The 17500-nt window shown below is 51.1% G+C and overlaps 1 protein-coding gene across 9 annotated transcripts in view; it reads right to left on the reverse strand.

The window, feature by feature from the left end:
- EBF3 (EBF transcription factor 3) overlaps positions 1-17500 on the reverse strand; it is a gene marked incomplete at both ends in the record, with an annotated part of 115032 nt that overhangs the window by 32070 nt on the left and 65462 nt on the right. For 5 of the 9 annotated variants that reach the window (XM_079728359.1, XM_079728358.1, XM_079728354.1 and 2 more), the window contains 2 exons: positions 2004-2121; positions 5944-6025. In XM_079728359.1, coding sequence (XP_079584485.1) covers positions 2004-2121; positions 5944-6025 — 200 coding nt within the window. Of the gene's footprint in view, positions 1-1976; positions 2122-5943; positions 6026-17500 lie in introns of all 9 variants that reach the window. The other 4 variants (XM_079728357.1, XM_079728353.1, XM_079728355.1 and 1 more) reach the window with 1 other exon arrangement.

The following is a 17500-nucleotide window of genomic DNA, read 5'->3' on the forward strand; positions in this document are numbered from 1 at the left end:
GGCACTTTCTCCTTAAAGAATGTGGGACCGATGCAAAGCCAACATCCACCCCTAAGACATGAACTAACCAGGCAGAAGGAAGAAAAGGGTTTTTGGGGATGATACATCCAGAACCTAAAATGAACTTCCTAAGCGTCAGCCCTCTCGGCAAGTGGAGGAAGCATCTCTCTTCATCCCAGAGAGCACCCCGTCATATTCTGTAGGGCTCTTGAGAACTGGGCATTAATTACAGAGCAACAAACAAAACCCTTCCCACTGATGACTAATGCCTCCTCCTCAAAGACCTATATGTGCTAGTTCTCAGAGTCACCTATTTGCATCTTTTAATTATGAGTCATTTGGGGGGGACTGGGTAAGATATTTCAATCTCTTGCAAGAAAGTGACTTGGTTCAAACGTTGATTAAAAAAATTGAAAAACAAACCTAAAATAATCTCGAGCAAGACTGCTTCTGCAAATAGCTTTTGATTAGTCGGGGTTTATCTCCAAGGTACTCACGAGTGGCCTTTATTTTTCTAAATGCTATATTTTCTGCTTACAGTCAAATGCTTTTTCATGCTACTTACAAAAATAAATACTTGTACTTTGCTCAGATCATAATAGCTCATTAGAGGAGGCTGATTCTGGACCCACGCTACAACCTAACACCAGAGGGCTGCGGGGGCCTCGTGAACCTATCACGTTACCAGCGCTGGCTCTCTGGGGAAGCGGGGCGCTGAGGACGGGGATCCAACCTTCTTAATTGTGAACCTCATTAGTGATGGTTACTAAGCAAAACACACACCTACCTTCAGTGCACTGGAAGGAGATAAACAGTACGTCACAGATTCTAATGACCCTGGCACCCAGGGCGACCTTTAATTATTATATTTTTGTTCTCTTACACCTTAGTCATTAATGTAGAAAAACAAATTAGTTTATTTTTGTGGACCTCAGCAGATTCACAAATTGTCTTCCAGTTTTTATGTCTGAATCATATTTCATTCTGATGACCTGCACGGGCTTCATTCATTTTCCTGTGTACATGTCTGTCTGCCTCACGGGCGGCTCCTAAATCCAAGACCTCAGTCTAGAGAATGTGTCTTCTAACTGCTTAGTTTTATGGATTCTTTTGCTCTAAAGAATTTAATCATGCTGTTTTGTTTGCAATTCACTTAAAAACAAAAAAACCTCATATTACTTTCCCAACACTTCGTATTGGTCAGAATCTCATGGTTTTCGTGAAATGTCTTAGAGAGGAAAGGACCTCATGTTGGAGGGGAGGTGACACATGGCGGGACCCGCGCGTCCGCACGGAGCTGGTGACAGGGAGACTTGGGAAGGCCCAGGGTCTGCGTGTTGCCGTAGTCTGACTTACACGCCTGCCTGCCTGTCACCCTCACCGAAATTCTTTTAACAAGCAGAGTCCATCACCTGAAAGCATTTGGTTAGCAACATTTTATGCCGTTTTCTTCCTCACCCCCTCCAACCACCCCCCACGTGTGAATACCTACACACGTGCACACGCATACACACACACACACACACACACACACACACACACACACACGTCCGCTCTCCATGGAGGGCCAGGGGGTCCTTGAAGTCCATGAGCTCAGGCTCACGGGACCAGGATGTGAGCGCCCACCAAAAGGTGCCCAAAGCATCTGGGGATGAGCCGGATGGGGGCTAGACCAGCCAAAATAAAACCAAATACATTAAAACTGCAGGAAAAGCGCTCAGCAAAAGCAAGCTCAGACACAGACAAACCAATAAAGTGAGGGCCACGGCAGGTGAGGTGGGTGGGAAAGCTGAGACCGCCAGTGAGGGAGGGGAGAGGGATGCTGGGGCGGGGGGCTCTGTCCCAGGGACGGGGGTCTGACCAGCGAGGGGGCCTGGCGGGAGCAACTGGGCGTGAATCAACAGAAAGGATGGCACGAAGAAAAAGAAGCATCGCAAATTAAAAAAAAAAAAAAAAGGCATGTAGCATGTGCCTACCATTTTCCAGATAAGAAGGGGCCGTACCTTCTGACGGGTCCAGGCGGCGGGCCCGCCGCCCGTGTTTGGAGTTGTTGTGCACAAACATGTTGTCAGACACGGCCAGCACGTGGCCGTCCACGTTGACCGTGGTCGACACGACAACCTGCAGAGACAAGCGCAGGTGAAACCGGAGTTGGAGGTGGAGGCGGGGCCCTGCCAGGTGTCAGGCCCCTTCACGGATGCCCCAGCAAGCCAGCCCCCAAGGTCTTGAGCCAGCGACCCACTCTTGCTCCCGGATCCCCCTCGAGGCCACGTGCGCGCACAGCGTTTTTGGCTAATGGGGTGTGTGGGCAGTTTTGCTGTGACTCACGATTGCTTCTCTTCCAGACCTGCTGCACTAATTACAGTTTAATCTCCTGTTATGCTAACAAGTGAATTCAATCCACAGACATATTCTTCTCACCATTAGCTTCAGAGGCACCCCTCCAGCCACTCATTTTAAAGCTGCTATTTTGATTGATCTATTCAGATATTGATTAGATAGTTTATCTAATTAAAATGAGTTCACTGGAGACTGTCCTTCCTGGAAGAGTTGTTGAGGATCCAGAGTTGCCCCCCTCCCAAAAAAAGGCTTCATAAATCAGAAGCTGCTTCTGCTCCCCACATCCTATCCTATCATCAAATGATCCCCGGGTCAATGTCACAATTACATCCACCGTCTGGTAATGAACGTTTTTGCATCTGAAAAGACCGAGCTGAATAGGAATAAAATGGCTTCAGTGCAGGGAAAGTACCCTTTCTCAAGTTCACGGTGAAGGATGGAGAGGATGGCTAGCACCTGCTCTACCAAGGGAGTGTGATCCTGTTGGAGGGCAAGGCGCGGCCCTGAGGTCCAGGTTCGGGGTGGGGGTGGCCGGGGAAGAGATGGGGGCCGGGCTCCCCCACATGCTCAGTGCTTCGCAGAAGTAAAAAAAAGGAAGTCACACTGGCAGGGACGGCCTTGAGGACCCCAGAGGTCCTCCCAGGGGAGCTTGGAACAAGCACCCCAGAAATGGCACCCCCCACCTAATGGACCCAGGAAACAGGAAATTACACCGGCCTTGAGAGCTTCCTTGAACAGAGGTGGGTCTGTATACTGCATTATTTCCAGAATAGCTGGGGTAGCACAGATGTGAGCGCAGCTTCAGTCTGGGTCTTACGGCAGGACCTGGGGGCCGGAGCCTGGATTTGGGGTGGAGAGAGCCCGGTTCCTTGCCATGTTTGGGCAGTGGAGAGGGCTGGCACCACCTAGAGAACCACGACCCCACGGAGAACAGCTGGGCAGGAGGGTGGGCACACGTCAAGGCGTGCCACGTACAGTGAGTTCAAAGCCACAGCTACAGTGGATCTCAGTTAACGACGAGCCAGACGGATGCAAGATGCTAATAACAGAGGAGAGTCGGGGGGAGGGGAGGCCAGGGGCTCATGGGAATTCTTCACTTTCTGTGAAATTTTTCTGTAAACCTAAATAAAACTGCTCTAAAAAAGGAAGTCTAGGGCTTCCCTGGTGGCGCAGTGGTTGAGAGTCCGCCTGCCGATGCAGGGGACACGGGTTCATGCCCTGGTCCGGGAAGATCCCACATGCCGCGGAGCGGCTTGGCCCGTGAGCCATGGCCGCCGAGCCTGCGCGTCCGGAGCCTGTGCTCCGCAACGGGAGAGGCCACAGCAGTGAGAGGCCCGCGTACCGCAAAAAAAAAAAAGGAAGTCTACTAGTTAAGAAAAAATGATACATAAAAGTGATTGTAAATAGGTAAGATTTTTTTAAAAAGCAAAGCTGCATACTTATATGTAAATACATCTGTGAGTAACTGATTTTTTATAAAAATCTCAGGCCCCACAGGAACCCTGTGAAGCAGGACCAGTACCCACTGCACCCACAGCCCCGCAAAGGAAGGGGACACCTTCCCAGATGACTCTCTCTGGCTGTGGGCATCGCCAAGATCGTTAAAGTCTCCACAACGTCAGGCCCCTCTGTGCCTCGAAATAATGTCAGTGCCACCACCAGCATCCCCGGGTCCAGGCCCAGACGCCTCAGCATCATCTCTCTCAACTATCTCCACTGCCCTAGCAGAGGTGGCTCTGACCCCACTCTGGGGCCACTACTCGCCTGGCAGCCTCTACGTGGGGGACTCAGGGCTGCCGGGGTCACAAAGGCACCCTCCTGGCAGCCTGTCCACCAGACCCCACCCTGGACGCAGGGGGACCTCTACCAACACTTCCCCCGAATGGGGTGCGAAGACACAGGACTAACAGCGAGCTGCAGACCTGATCCTCTTTACAGTCCTAGACCGTGATAAGTTAAAGAAACAAGAAAGGGTAAAAATAAAAATAAAAAGGGACACTGTCTTTGCTCTGTCATCTCTATATAGGTCAGTCACCAAGGGAAAAGCATAGTTGAGCAGAGAAAGCAGACAAGCTGTGTTTGTTTCTCAGCCGGGCCAGCCCTGCGGTGCACCTACAGAAAGGTGCTGAGATCGTGGTGCCCGCTGGAAACGTCGTGTAAGCCCTGACCTAGTGTTAAGTCCAGTTAAGCCTCCTGAGAGGCAGGGAGATTAGCTAAAGAGAGGGAGGAAGTCCTTCTAGTAACCGCGGGCTCCACCTGCCACTGACGCTGCCTTCAGCCACTGGCGAGCCAACGTGTGACCACCTCCACTCTGCTCGATGGACCAACGTGAAGCCTCGCGCAAGAGAAGCGGAAGCCCGCCCCGCTGTCTGCAAGAGACACGGCCCCCAGGGTCAGGGCATGACAGTCGGCGGGTCCACCAGCTCCACCGCCCTGACTGGCTGCCTGGATGTCAAGACAGATGGTCACATTTCGCCTGAAGACTGAAGCATAACTTACATTTCTAAAAAAAAGCTTTGAGTGATTTGATGGTAAACTAGTCTAAATCCCAAAGAAGAAGTATCTGGTAACATCCAGCCTAGCAGTAAGCTTCCAAATTCCTCTCTGGTGGGTCGGGACCAGGAGCGGTTTGGGGTCCCCGCCCAGATATCTTTACAATTAAAATCAGCAGAACAATCCATCATGTGTGCTGAGCACGCTTCACCCTGAAGTCACCTCCTAGTCATTCACAAACAAAGGCAAGAAAACCATGACTGGATCAGGATTTACCCCTGAGCCCAACTGGCTCTCCACACCTCTCCTCCAGAGGAAATCCTCTGATCTGAGGACAACTCACCAGAGGACAAGTTAGCCTGGGCTCAGGAACACGGTCTAGCTCCGAGGTGTGGAATTAAGGAGGTGAGAAGAGCCCAGCCTCAGGGGAGGGAAGCTGAGCTGGGGAAACACTCTGGAATTGGTAGAGGCCTGCATGGAACAGGTGCAGCCCCCTCAGTCCTGAGTACACCCCATATATTACCTAGTGGTCCTCCCCTACCACAGACCAATCCATCCCTAAGGAAGGTCTTCAGCATGGGCCCAAAGCCTAACCAACCAAACAAGCATGAACAGCAAGGTCCAACTGAGGAAACAGACTAAATGAGATGCTACCCTTAGGAGGACTTTACTTGCAAAAATCCTAAAACAGTCATTTTGAAACACACCCACAGGACTCACCAGGATTGAATGTAAGGCAGACTCCACCTTAACCCACAGCCCTGATCGCTCTGATTTCGGGGTACCCCGCAGCCCGACACAGAGGGCCAGGGCGGTGTGCACTGCCCCAGGAGGCAGAGGCACACCCTGTCATCAGAGCAAAAGCTCAGGTCCCGTTTCCAGAGCCAGCTTCACTTTGTCGCGGGCCACGACTAGGCTCCATGACTCTGACGGACTGAGGCGCCAGATCATTTTTAAAGCATTCGATTTAAATATTCTTTCGAATGAGCCCATCCTGACTCATTTGCACCCAAGCCCCTGAGAACTAAAGGTTGGTTTCCGAACAACTGCAACATCAGGGAATTCAACTTTCATAGCGTTAAGTCTGGACCACGGTCCAGAATCGTGTACCTGGAATCTTCGCATGTCCCGAGGGTTGCCTGCATTCTTCAAACAGTTCTGATTGCACTTGAGGAAAAACTTTAGAAAGAATCTATAAAAATACAAAAAATGGATATTTGTTAGGGTTATCAGACAAAAGACACAGACTTTTTTGAAAGACACTCTTGCGTGGGGAGCCGACCCCATACCACCTGCTGGCTGCCCTGTAGGGGGCGATAGGGAGAGAGAGAGAACTCGGGAGAGGCCAGGCAGGCACCTCCGGGTCCACTGGGCACTGTGGAAGATCTCCACACGAGGAAGCAGGGACTTACATTTGTCTTGACACTGGGGGTTTCCAAGCTTTATAATAACAACCGTGACTTAAATTGGCCATTTCTCACTTGGATCTTTGCACCACCATTAATCACCGGGGACCCGTCCACCCCAGAGAGGGCTGCCAGCTTCAGCAAATAAAAACACAGGATGCCTAGTTAAACTTGAATTCCAGATAAACAACGAATAATTTTTTAGGCTAGGCCTGTCCCAAAGCATACCTATCCTAAAAAAAAAAAAACTGTTTCTCCGAAATTCAAAGTTAACTGGACGTGCTGAATTCTACCTGGCAACCCAAGCCCAGGGGCCATCACTGCCTAGGTAAACACGCTTTTAAAGATGGGCTTTTCAAGTTACAATAGGTATGACTCTTAAGAGAAGATCTGGGGTGCTGTTTTAAGGGCAGCAACGACTTCTGTGAAAGGCCTACGTGTGGTTTTAAGGGACCGATCAAGCCCCACCCCACCCCACCCCACCCTCCATGAGGCAAGGAAACCGTCGCTTAGGGGGAGGGGACCAGGCGCTGCCCTGGTTGGAGGGGAGGCTAGTCGCAGAGCTGTTTCTGCTTCCCGCCAAGGCCGGGCCTCGTTCTGAAGCATGACAGAGTGTTGAGATGCTGTGACAGAAACATCATCACCTTGTCCTCCCGTTCCCGCGTGCTCTGTGACAAACATGGAAGCTCTGGCTCACAACAGGAGCGCATGGACCCCGGGAGGCCTGGATGCACCGCCAGCCACGGGAGAACAGGGGGTCTCGGCCCTGCACCAGCTCGGCTTGTCTGGAGAAGGCCACCCGTGTCCTGAGCCCAAAAAAGCTGGGGCCTCTGGGCTGACACCCTGTCCACAAGGCTATCAACAGACATCTCCTCTATCTTCTTTCCAAATATCCTCTGTCCTACTGGTTGATGACTACTTTTTTATGAAGTTTCACACGATTTCCTTGACTTCAACCCGGCAGTCAAGGTTCCTTGCGGCTGATTATCATATCAGAAAATAAAAAGATTTGGGAGTCTGAGATTCATGTCTCCAGCTGCATTCCCAACATACCCCGGACGACTTTCCACCAGGGCAGAGGAAAATCCGACTGATGGGAGAAAGAATAGTGGCCACTTAATTAAATCTCCTTACATCCCGCGCGGCCTCACTATTTTAGGCCAGAATTTACATCTTTTATTAACTCGCCTCACCTATACACTTAGCCCGCCGCGCCTCTGAACACCATCTGCCATCAGCATACAGTAAGCTGCCCGGCCGTCCACCCACCAGTTTCTAACAACCACGGTGCAATTAAGCTCCACGCACTCTGCAGCGAGGTAAATTAAGCGCACCTGCGGCCACCCTGCGCCCAACCGCATAAGGGCCTAACAAGGTGAGGGCGTCACAAAGTTATCGTCCTGTCAGGCAATTAGGTTCTCACTTCGGGGGCAGCCACATGGCACAATTACGCCTCACATTACCACCCAGCTAATCTCCAGGCAGGCGCCGGCCGGAGCCGCTCATCTGCATGGAGCCGACTGGGGGAGCTTTTGTGTGGTCTGATTTCTCCCCCCTCCAGAGGAGGTTTCTTTAAATTCCTTGATGTCTTTTTAGCCAGCTCTCACCCTTTCACCTCCTGGAGGGCAGAGCGGGCACTGAGCCTGAACGGCCCGCGCCGTGCATGGTCACTGTGGGCATAAGCGGCCTGGCCCACGTGGGCCTTCAATACCGTCATCAACTCCGGAGCAGGTGGGTGCGTGTGCATGCACGCACACACTTACACGTTTTGGATGCGTAGGCAATGGTAGGATTCTTTTCAAAGTTTCTCAAAAAGCAGCGAGAGGACTTAGAAAGACCTGCAGGTCTGGAGCGCACGGCCCTACAGAGCAGGATCCCTCCCAGGCACTCGGGCCCCAATTACACAAACGAAATAAGGCCCGACATGCGTGGGAACGGACGCAGGTTGGGCCCTTACGGAGGGAGAGGAGCCTTGCGCTTAGTTTTCACCCTCATTTCGGTTCCTCGAGGATTCAATCAGGCCTCCTCGAGGCGGGCGGCACGGCCCAGCCAGCGCGTGGCTCCCGACCCCGCGCACCGTCACGTCCGGGGTGAGTGTGTGCCTCCGCTAGCGAGGGCTCGCTGGCGCTGGGGCGTTCGGGTAGGGTGAGAAAGGAATGCGGACGCGTGAAGTCAAATGGTGGCTCTCATCCTTTACTCAATTACCCTTTAATTGGCTTTTTTCTAAGAAATATCTGACAGGCACTTTACATATCTCACTTCTAGAGTCTGGTACACAGAGGATTTAATACTCTTGTTATGAAAGGAAAAATCTTTCCTGTGTCAGAAAATCTTTGGCTTTAACACCAATAAACTCTTTATTACTGCTAGCCATGGATTTGCTGCTCGATGGCAAAGAGGCGATAAAAATTCTAACCTGTCATTAGTACATTATGCTTAATTGTGTACAGTGTGCTCCCGGCTGCATCTGTTGGCCCATCATCAAAATGACCATTATGTACACTAATTCCCTGACCCTGTCTTTATTTCCCTAAAGAGTCATCATCTTTCACAGTAGGTACCAGAGTAAATCAAGCTTGAAATATGGGCTTTATTTACTTGTTTCTCCCAGGCAGGAGGGGAAGGAAGCTGCAGCTCAGGGCACACTGCTACCCATCAGTCGAAACTCCCCGGTACTGTTCCGCTCGGAGACAGCGCACAGAATCCTGGAAAGTTCTCAGCAGCGATTAGAAGGGGGAAAGGTGTGATCTCATTACTTTGGAAGTCAGGTTTCCTCTTTTAGGGCGCGCGGGGATTAGCAGAAGAGCCACGTGGGTGATCTCCTTCGCTCTTAGGAGAGCTGGGAACAAGAGGCTGCCTCTCCCGACTCTGGGGCATCCTGTGAAGACGGGCCCAGGGGCCCTCTCACTGGGAGGCAGGGATGGGAGAGCTGCTGGGTCCAGCCCCTGAGAGCTGGAGCCTGAGCTGAAGACTCCAAGGCCGCCCTCCCTTCTGCAGGGACAGTTGTGCTCGGTAGAAAGTTCAGTTTGGTCTCGGTGGCATTTGTGCCAGCATCCTCCCCAGTAACGCCGGTGCCCCCGGAAGTGCTCGGCGGCAGGACACGGGCACCTTCAGCGGGGCTCGAACAGCAGGACCGACCGTGTTAGCTGGAGCCCACTCTGGGCCTCACGCAGTAGGGGGCAACCCTCGCCTCAGTAACCGATTTCAAAGTCTGCCCCCCTTCTGTGTGTTTAAGCTATGAATTAGTTCACTTATATTTACTTTTATGAAGCTGATTAACCAGGGCTTCTCTATCTGATGAAAATCATTTTAATTGTAGTCTTAGGCTCCTGTGTAATGTCCATTACATTATGAACTGTTTAAATCCTACATGGGTATTGTGTAAATTGGCCCTTTGTGGGCCAGCAGGCAATTAGGACCAAACACTCTCCTTTAAGCGGCTACAGAACTTTGTGGTGTCGTTCAGGACAATCAGAAACAAAGGAGGCCGTTTAATTGTAATTTAATGGAATATCAAGGAGTCCGTGGCATTAGACGCTGGCAACAGAGAGGAGAGAAAAATTAACTGCAATTAGGTTTGATTAAAGCTATCCTTCTCAATAATCAGCGGTCCTGACAGGCCATGGGGCTCTAGTGGGTTCCAGGGTGGCAAAAGGTGTTGAGCAGTATTAGGGCCAATAAAGGGGGTATTAGCATAGCTAATTACAGCCCTGCAAAACCTGCGAAGGGGGCCTCTGTGTATTGTAATGTGTGAAGTAATTGGCCAAGGCCGTTATCAATTACATAAGGAATGAATTTGGTTTGTCAGAGAAAAGCTGATGAGATGCATCTCATCTGACACCAGCCCCTTCCCTCCTGTTTCCAGTAGCTAAGAACTTGCCCACTTTTATCAAAAGCTGCAACTTACCAATGGCCAAATCACGGATAAAATGATCCTGCCGGCAAGCGTTAGGTAATTAATACCACTCATCCTCACCGCCTTCCCTGCCACTGCTGTTCCTCACCTAGCCGGAGCCACTAATCATGTAATAATGATTTCTTTCCCTCTGGTCAAAGGAGAAATGGATTGTCTCCTTAGAAATGCAGTGGGCTTGGCGTGTGCACCCTGGTGATTGAGGAGAAAAAGGAAACTTGGAGCTGTCTCAACGGCTGTTCTTTGCATGTGGCTATCACATGTCTGAAACTACCTATTCGCACGCAGCATCTCAGGAAACACTATGTGCAGAGATTTAAAAAAATTTTTTTTAACTGTCGAGTTTTAGACTGTCTCGGGGCCTGGTCTTCCGGGTGCCTGGAAACAGGAGTGACCGCAGGCTTCAAGGCCACGAGGCTGCGAGCCGGGAGACCCAGACGGGCCCCCTGAGCACAGGTGACGGGCACACCCAGGACAGAGCTCCGGCTTCCAGCAGCCCCTCCCGCACGTGAACCCAGCCTCAGTCCGAGCGGCCACGGCCTCCTCTCCTGGCCCTCGATCACAAGTGACGTGGGAAACCTGAGTCCAGGGTTGAAAAGTATACTGGTATCTGGGGCAGGGGTGGAGGTCCCGATTTTCCACCTTCAGGCTGAGCTCTTAACAAGCAGCCAACTAATGCCACTGGATAGGCCTCCATGTCATCCATCAAAACTCCCAAAGCATTTGTGTGTAAATCACGGCGCTGACAGCTTCCGGGGTTCCGGGAGGGCAGGGCCCCCGTTCCTGATCGAGCCCCTATGTCTTTAGTTACTGCATCCAGGACGCAAAACCAGGAGGCTCTTTTCATACCTAATAACCTTGACACGGAAGAGTGGGTAGAGAAAAGCGGCCAGAAGATGCAGCTGGGAAAGTCGCCACCCTCTGGTGGCTGCCAGGGGCTGCGGGGCTGGGGAAGTGCCTGATGGGCATGGGGTCTCCTTTTGGGGGGTGACAGAAATGTTGGGAAGGAGACGGTGGTGGCTGCACAGCCCTGCGACTGGGCTGACGCTGCTGAACCGTTCCCCTGAAAGCGGGTACCTTCGTGGGCCGCCCACCTCGCTTCCATTCGCCACCACAGCGAGGAGGTCCCCGCCCAAAGGGACGAGGAGCCCCACAGGGCAGCGGCCCCTCCCGGGGTGTCGGTCGCTGGGGCCGCTACTGCCCTCTTGAAGGGAAATAGTGAAAGAGTCAAATTAGAAGATAGAGCCTTTACGAGACTTTTCCCTGACTGATAAGGAAGTGACCGGTGGTGGAGTGCTTGCCTCCAAGTCCCGGCTAATTACTGGGAAGTCCCTGAAAGCAGTGGCCGCAGCTGCGGTGTGTGCCGGGCCATCAGTTGCTGCGGTATTGATTACTGAGCAATCCTAGCCGATCGGCTTCTGGGGCTCAGAGACAATGTGCTTCCTTCAGAAAACCTGTAATGAGCAGTTCCTATACACGAGTACACTCTGCTGACATCAGATCTGTGCACTGAGATAGTACACAGGTCAATACGTATCGGATTTCCAAAATGCGAGGGTCTTAATGTCAGGCCTCTCTTTTTCTCCCACCCCTGCCATTAGCTATGACTGGGCTCACGGCCTGTAATGCCATACGGGAGGGAAAATCTGCTCCATTAGTCTGATTTATTCTTCAAATATGCCATGACAAATTGCTTTAACACCAGACTTATTAAATTCTTGTACATTTCAAGTTATGGGTCTCATATACTTGTAGTGCCTGCATGACGTCATCAGGAAGGGGCCAGAGCGGGGGACGGGACTGAATTTTACAGCCGGGCCCAGATGGCCTTTGTGAGGGGCCTCCCTCCCGGGCAAGAGGGCTGGGGCTGCCCGACTCCCCACTGGGGGTTCCCGGTCCCCGTGGGCGCCGTCCCCCGGCACGCATGATATCCCGCATGTAAATGCAGATAGAGGAGGATTTGAAAATATCCACGGCTTGACTCGCGGTTCAACAATTACTGGCCTTTGTCTGGAGGTTCCTGCTCTACTGTAGCAGAGGCTGTCTCTAGCGGACTGGAGCTATTTTACTTTCCCTCGCTGTAGTAACCACACCGCATTAACAATATTTGTACTACAATCGCCAAGGGACCCACTTCCCAGATTCTATCACTTCTTTATCTCCTGACAAATACCTCACTATCGAACATTATTAGGTTTAGAAAATTAACCCTTCGAGGTCCACAGCCACACCAGGCCCTACCGTCCCCCCAAAGAGCCTTATCGCTAAATTTCTGCTATAATGGTTTTTCGTTTCATCACAATTTCAGCAGCGGCTGTCAAGAGGCACTTACAGATACCATGATCTTGTACTTGTGCAATGATTCTCATTAAAATGATGCCAAGGAGATCTGATGGGATTTAATAGCTTTGCCGGCCAGTTCAATCTCCACGCCCAGGACACATCCTGCCGAGCCCTCCTTCTGGAGAAACGTGTACGACTCGCGTTAAACTTTTCTGGGTGGCTTTAATGTGTTCCGATAAGTAAAACCCAGGTAGACGTTCTCGAAGCAAATGCATGCCCAGGCTCTGCGCTTTTCCGTTACCCTCCCTGGCTTGCTGTCAGGATTCTAGTTAGTATTTTCTGTAACTGTGCCTGATAGCTCATGATAGTTTTGATAAGGTTATCTGTTTAAAAGAAGTCAACCGCACAACACAAAAGAAATGTGAAGTGCGCTATATTTACACCAGGGTTCTTGTTTCAAGTGCCTATCTTTCTTTTCTCCCCCTGTACCTATTTCTCTCTTTCTAATGGGCGATGCGGCATTGACATTATTTCCCCAGCAGATCATTCGCCCTGTCAATCAGTCTGTATTTTGTCTTTCGCTGCGGGCTCATTAAAACAGCTTCCTCACTCCCTCTGGACACTGCTCTCTATTTGCCAGCTCTGATCACGGAGCTCCTTATTTAAGAAAAATGCCAGCATCACTTGTCTCACATCAGATGCACCCCCTGACTTGTTGCCAGCTCCAGGGGAGACTTTTACAGAGACTTCGTGTGCAGAGATTAAGTGCCTATGCTTATCCGAACTTAGGGTTTCAAACCTCTCCCACCGAACGGGGGTGCGTGGGGAGGGACGTGACGATAAGGGGATCACCCTTCTTGCCGTTCTGGTTTCTGTCGGCAGCGGAGAGCATCCTCAAAACAAACACGAGGTTTTTTCTTTGGGGTTTATTTTCCCCCCCAATCTCCAAGTGGGAAAGACCTTGTTCGTGTTTTCCCATTCAGACACACGTTTTCCTCGTCCATGCCAGCTTGCTTAATTAAGAACCATCATCTTCGTGGGCTGAATTATTAATAAAAAAAAAATCACATTTTAAATCAGGCCTGTGCGTGCACACAGGACACCAGTGTCGAACCTGCCTACGCCGGCCTCTCTAGCCTTTTAGGTCCTGATTAAAAACTTATTAAAACATTATAAATGATTAATGGAAGCCCAGCTCTGAGTGGCAATTATTAGTTTTAATGCAGGTAATGCAGCTTAATGAGGGGCACATGTGTGCAAAGCTTTAACTTCATTACTCCTGCGTGTCAACAAATACAAGAGAAATGTGTGTCCGGGTCATCCATTACTTGAAACAGCACCGAGCCTTCCCTCTTCCCCTCCCTTTGTTGATGAGCCAGGAGCCGTAAATTAAGCCCCTTCTGTGGCTCAGGGAAGAACCAAGGTGTTCAAATCACGGTCCCGCCTGCCCAGCTCCCCATGCCTCCGTAGAGCCCTGTGTGTGAATATTATTCCACAGATTCTCTTTCCTGGAGCCCTTCGGCACGTGGGAATTTTGCACTGGAATCGTTGCAGGTTGTCATTGTCTCGGCTTAGAAACAAGAGCTCCTGACATTCAGAGCCGACTGGGTGTCTCTGCTTTCCAGTTTGGAAAGGCTCGTGGAGGAGTTTCGCTGCATCCTGCCAGCGCCTAATTCATGATACTTGGTTTCCCTAAATATCTGGACGCGGTGCGTTCTAAGTGCCCGTGTCCTGGTGTGCAGGGATCGTGCACACCCGTGTACCCCTGGCCAGAAAGGGGCTCTCAGGCTGGAACGCAGAAACACAAGGAAATACCCGTTGGCAGGCGCCCGGCTGCAAAGCGGAGATGTCGGGGCGAGCCCGAGCTGGGGAAGAGGCTGGATGCTGAAGAGATGCTGCGAGTGGGGAGCCCGCCTTGCTTTGTCCGCCCGCAAAGGGGCCCATACAAGTCTCCCGCCCCATCTGGGGCCCTCAGGCCGGGCCTGCGTGCAGCCCGCAGCCGGGAGCGGGCAGCTCAGCCCAAGTTCCCAGTCACCTTTTATTTTCTGTTTTTGTGACAAGCAGCCAGATCCGGGCTGATCTCCACTGTCTGTTTGAAGAGTATTCAGGACTATTTGCATCACTTTATCGCTAATGTATAATATATGGCTTTAAAGTGGGCCCAAGCACTGTCTTGTTACCGAGCGTGAAAAAAGTAAGGGCAATAAAGATACATCAGCCCTCTCAAGCACAGCGGCTATCATGCAAGCAAGAAAGGTTGCTGCTTCGAGTTAAGAGGCAACCTTTCTGCCTGCCTAAGACAATGGAAGAGCAAAGAAAATGTCAAATCAAGAAAAGCTGGATTTAGAGATGAGGCGGCCCAGAGTGACGCTGGTGCCATATTTTGTGAAACTATAATGCTGTTGGCAGCAAAGACCCGTGTTTCTGATTCATCTAGGGCCGCATGGCAAAGCTTTGTCAGCCTGTGCAAGGCATAAATAATTCAGGGTGAGAGACGGCAATTACAGGGCCCTGCACAAGCAAAATGAATATTTTATGAGGACTAAAACTGCTCTGGAATGAATCACACACACGGCGTCGCACACACATGGCAAGGGGCTCACACATGGCAGCCCCAAGAACAGAGAAGCGCGGCCCTCATCTCCTTCCAGGCTGTGGACGGGAAACCCAGCGGATGGTAATCAGCAAACACAAAAAAGGCTCCCCACCACCACCACCACCTCGCCTGGCCGGGGCTGCCGGCTCCCACGCTCCCGAGAGACGCTCGGCCCCTAAAACGCCCGGCAGGGAGGCCGGAGACCCTTGGCTGATACACCCCACAAGTTTGATGTTAAGTGGATAGTTCTGAACTAGCATGGTGGGCTTGCTTATTGTTTCAGTTGTTCAAACTATTGATAGGCGTCAGCTGGGAACCTTCTGTTGGCGAGCAGGTGATCTGGATGCTGGTCCAAGGAGAAAAAACAGCCCTGTTGTCCTCGATGAAATCGAAGAGAGCTGAGGAAGGCGGGGCCGCGTGGGCCCGGAGAGCGTTACCCTCACCGCCCCAACTCCCCGCCTGAGTTTTCATTTCCTTCCCAGGTGAAGCACGTTCTGCGGCTCTGCCTCTGTCTTCTGGACCTGAATCCTACAGGATCCAGGTCACCGAACAGGAGGGCCGGGACTACGGCTTTTTATGTCCAAACTCGCACGCAAAAGTTGCTTTCCTCGCTTTGAAAAGCGGTACCCTGCTAATGGGGGTAGGATTATGGCAAAAGAGATCTTAAAAGGCTGAAAGGATGGTTTCATCTGTTACATTTCCTCCAAAAAACGCTCCTGCTGAACTGCTAGGAACAAATAACAACATTGTTCACAAGGCCAAGGAGGCCAGTCCCACTGGTGAATGGCCATTGTGTCTGTCCAGCTACTGATACCTGGGCCTTTGTGGAGGAAAAAAGGCCGGGGGCCGTGACATCAACACAGCACAAGTGTCCCTCTGTGCAGACACCCCGAGAGGGTCCTCACCGTGGTGGAAACCAAACACCAGATCCCTCAGAGAAGGATTTTCTTTAAATCCAACTCCAATGCATTGTTTATGAAAACAAGGCTATTAAGTATATTAATAATTTGATAAATAGGGATTTGCCCTTAATTATTCATGAAGAACATTTGGCAACAGTAAAATTATATTCACAGAACAGGTTTATAAACCAGCTAATTATAAATTAAGTATGCAAGAGAAAATTGCTAACCTTGAAATTAAAATAGTTTATGATTCTGCAATTACAAAAAAAAAAAAGGTAGAGAATGATCAAAACCCCAGTGTGAGCAGAGAGTCCACAGGACCCTACAGATGGCACAGTGTGGGCTGGCACAGTGACAGTAGAAAACATGGGCCAGGAAAAGTGCCTCCACCTCCCCCTGCGGCCCTAGGAGTGGAGGTGGCCTCCAGACAGCACCACTCTGCTTGTTCTGCTCAACTGCAACTCTCCAAGAGGATAAGCTGACAGAACCAGCATCCATCCCGACAAGGCAGCTTACTTAGCATCCTCAGGAAGGCCCTGCCTGCCCTCTGCAAAGGACACGGCGTGTCACCTCTGCCTGCTGTCCAGCCCGGGCACGTGGACAGGCCAGCGTGTTCCCACCACTGTGCTCCGGGCCACCGAGGAAGCCCCCGAACGTCCCTCTGACCCCCCAATTCACTACCCTCTTAACTGGGGCGGGCTCCACACTGAGCTGGGGGTCCAGAGGGACAATATGGGTGCTGATGTCAGAGAGGCCCGCAGTACCGCCGGTCCCCACTAGAGGGCTTCTCATGGCGGCGTCAGTGGGGAGCAGGCAGATGCCCCGGTGCTGCCGGGATGCAAACAAACTTGGGACCAACCTTCCTCTGAGCTGGGTCATCCCAGCTCACTCTCTGACTCTTCCAGAGGACTTCATGGTCAGGGGGCTCTGTCCACACCCACCCACGGCCTCCGCAGCGCCCCCCGGAGCTAAACGCCAGAAGCACACCCCTGGTGAGTGTCACAAACATCTCCCTTTCCTCAGCTGATAAGAAAAGACACAGCAAAGCTCGGTGGTGGGATGAATTGGGAGATTGGGATTGACATATATACACTAATATATATAAAATAGATCACCAATAAGAACCTGCTGTACAAAAAAAAAAAAATCTAAAATTCAAAAAAAAAAAAAGACACAGCAAAGCTTTCCTTCACCTTTTCACGACTCGATATCCTCACCCTTAATTTGAGCAGATGTCAAAAGAATTAAAGAAAGCGACAGGATGAATTAATTGAAGAATATCCTGTTTTTTTAAAAGAAAGAAGAAAAAAGTCAGACATATTCCTTAACTTCTCTCCCCCTGGAGCTTTGTCCCATGTGCCATAAAGGCAGCCTGCGAGGCTCAGAGGGCACAGGGGCCGGCCCTGCCTCTGACGCCCTCAGATGCGCTCAGACTCCACGTGCTGTCTTCGCTCTCCTGAAACAGAGAGAAAATGAGCAAAATCCACTGAAGTGCTGTTGCCCCTTTCTGCTTATGAAGAGTCTTGACTTCCCCGAGAGTCAAAAGCCCCGTTAATTGCTCCCG

Source organism: Hyperoodon ampullatus, assembly GCF_949752795.1.
Source record: "Hyperoodon ampullatus genome assembly, chromosome: 1".
Lineage (NCBI taxonomy): Eukaryota > Metazoa > Chordata > Mammalia > Artiodactyla > Ziphiidae > Hyperoodon > Hyperoodon ampullatus.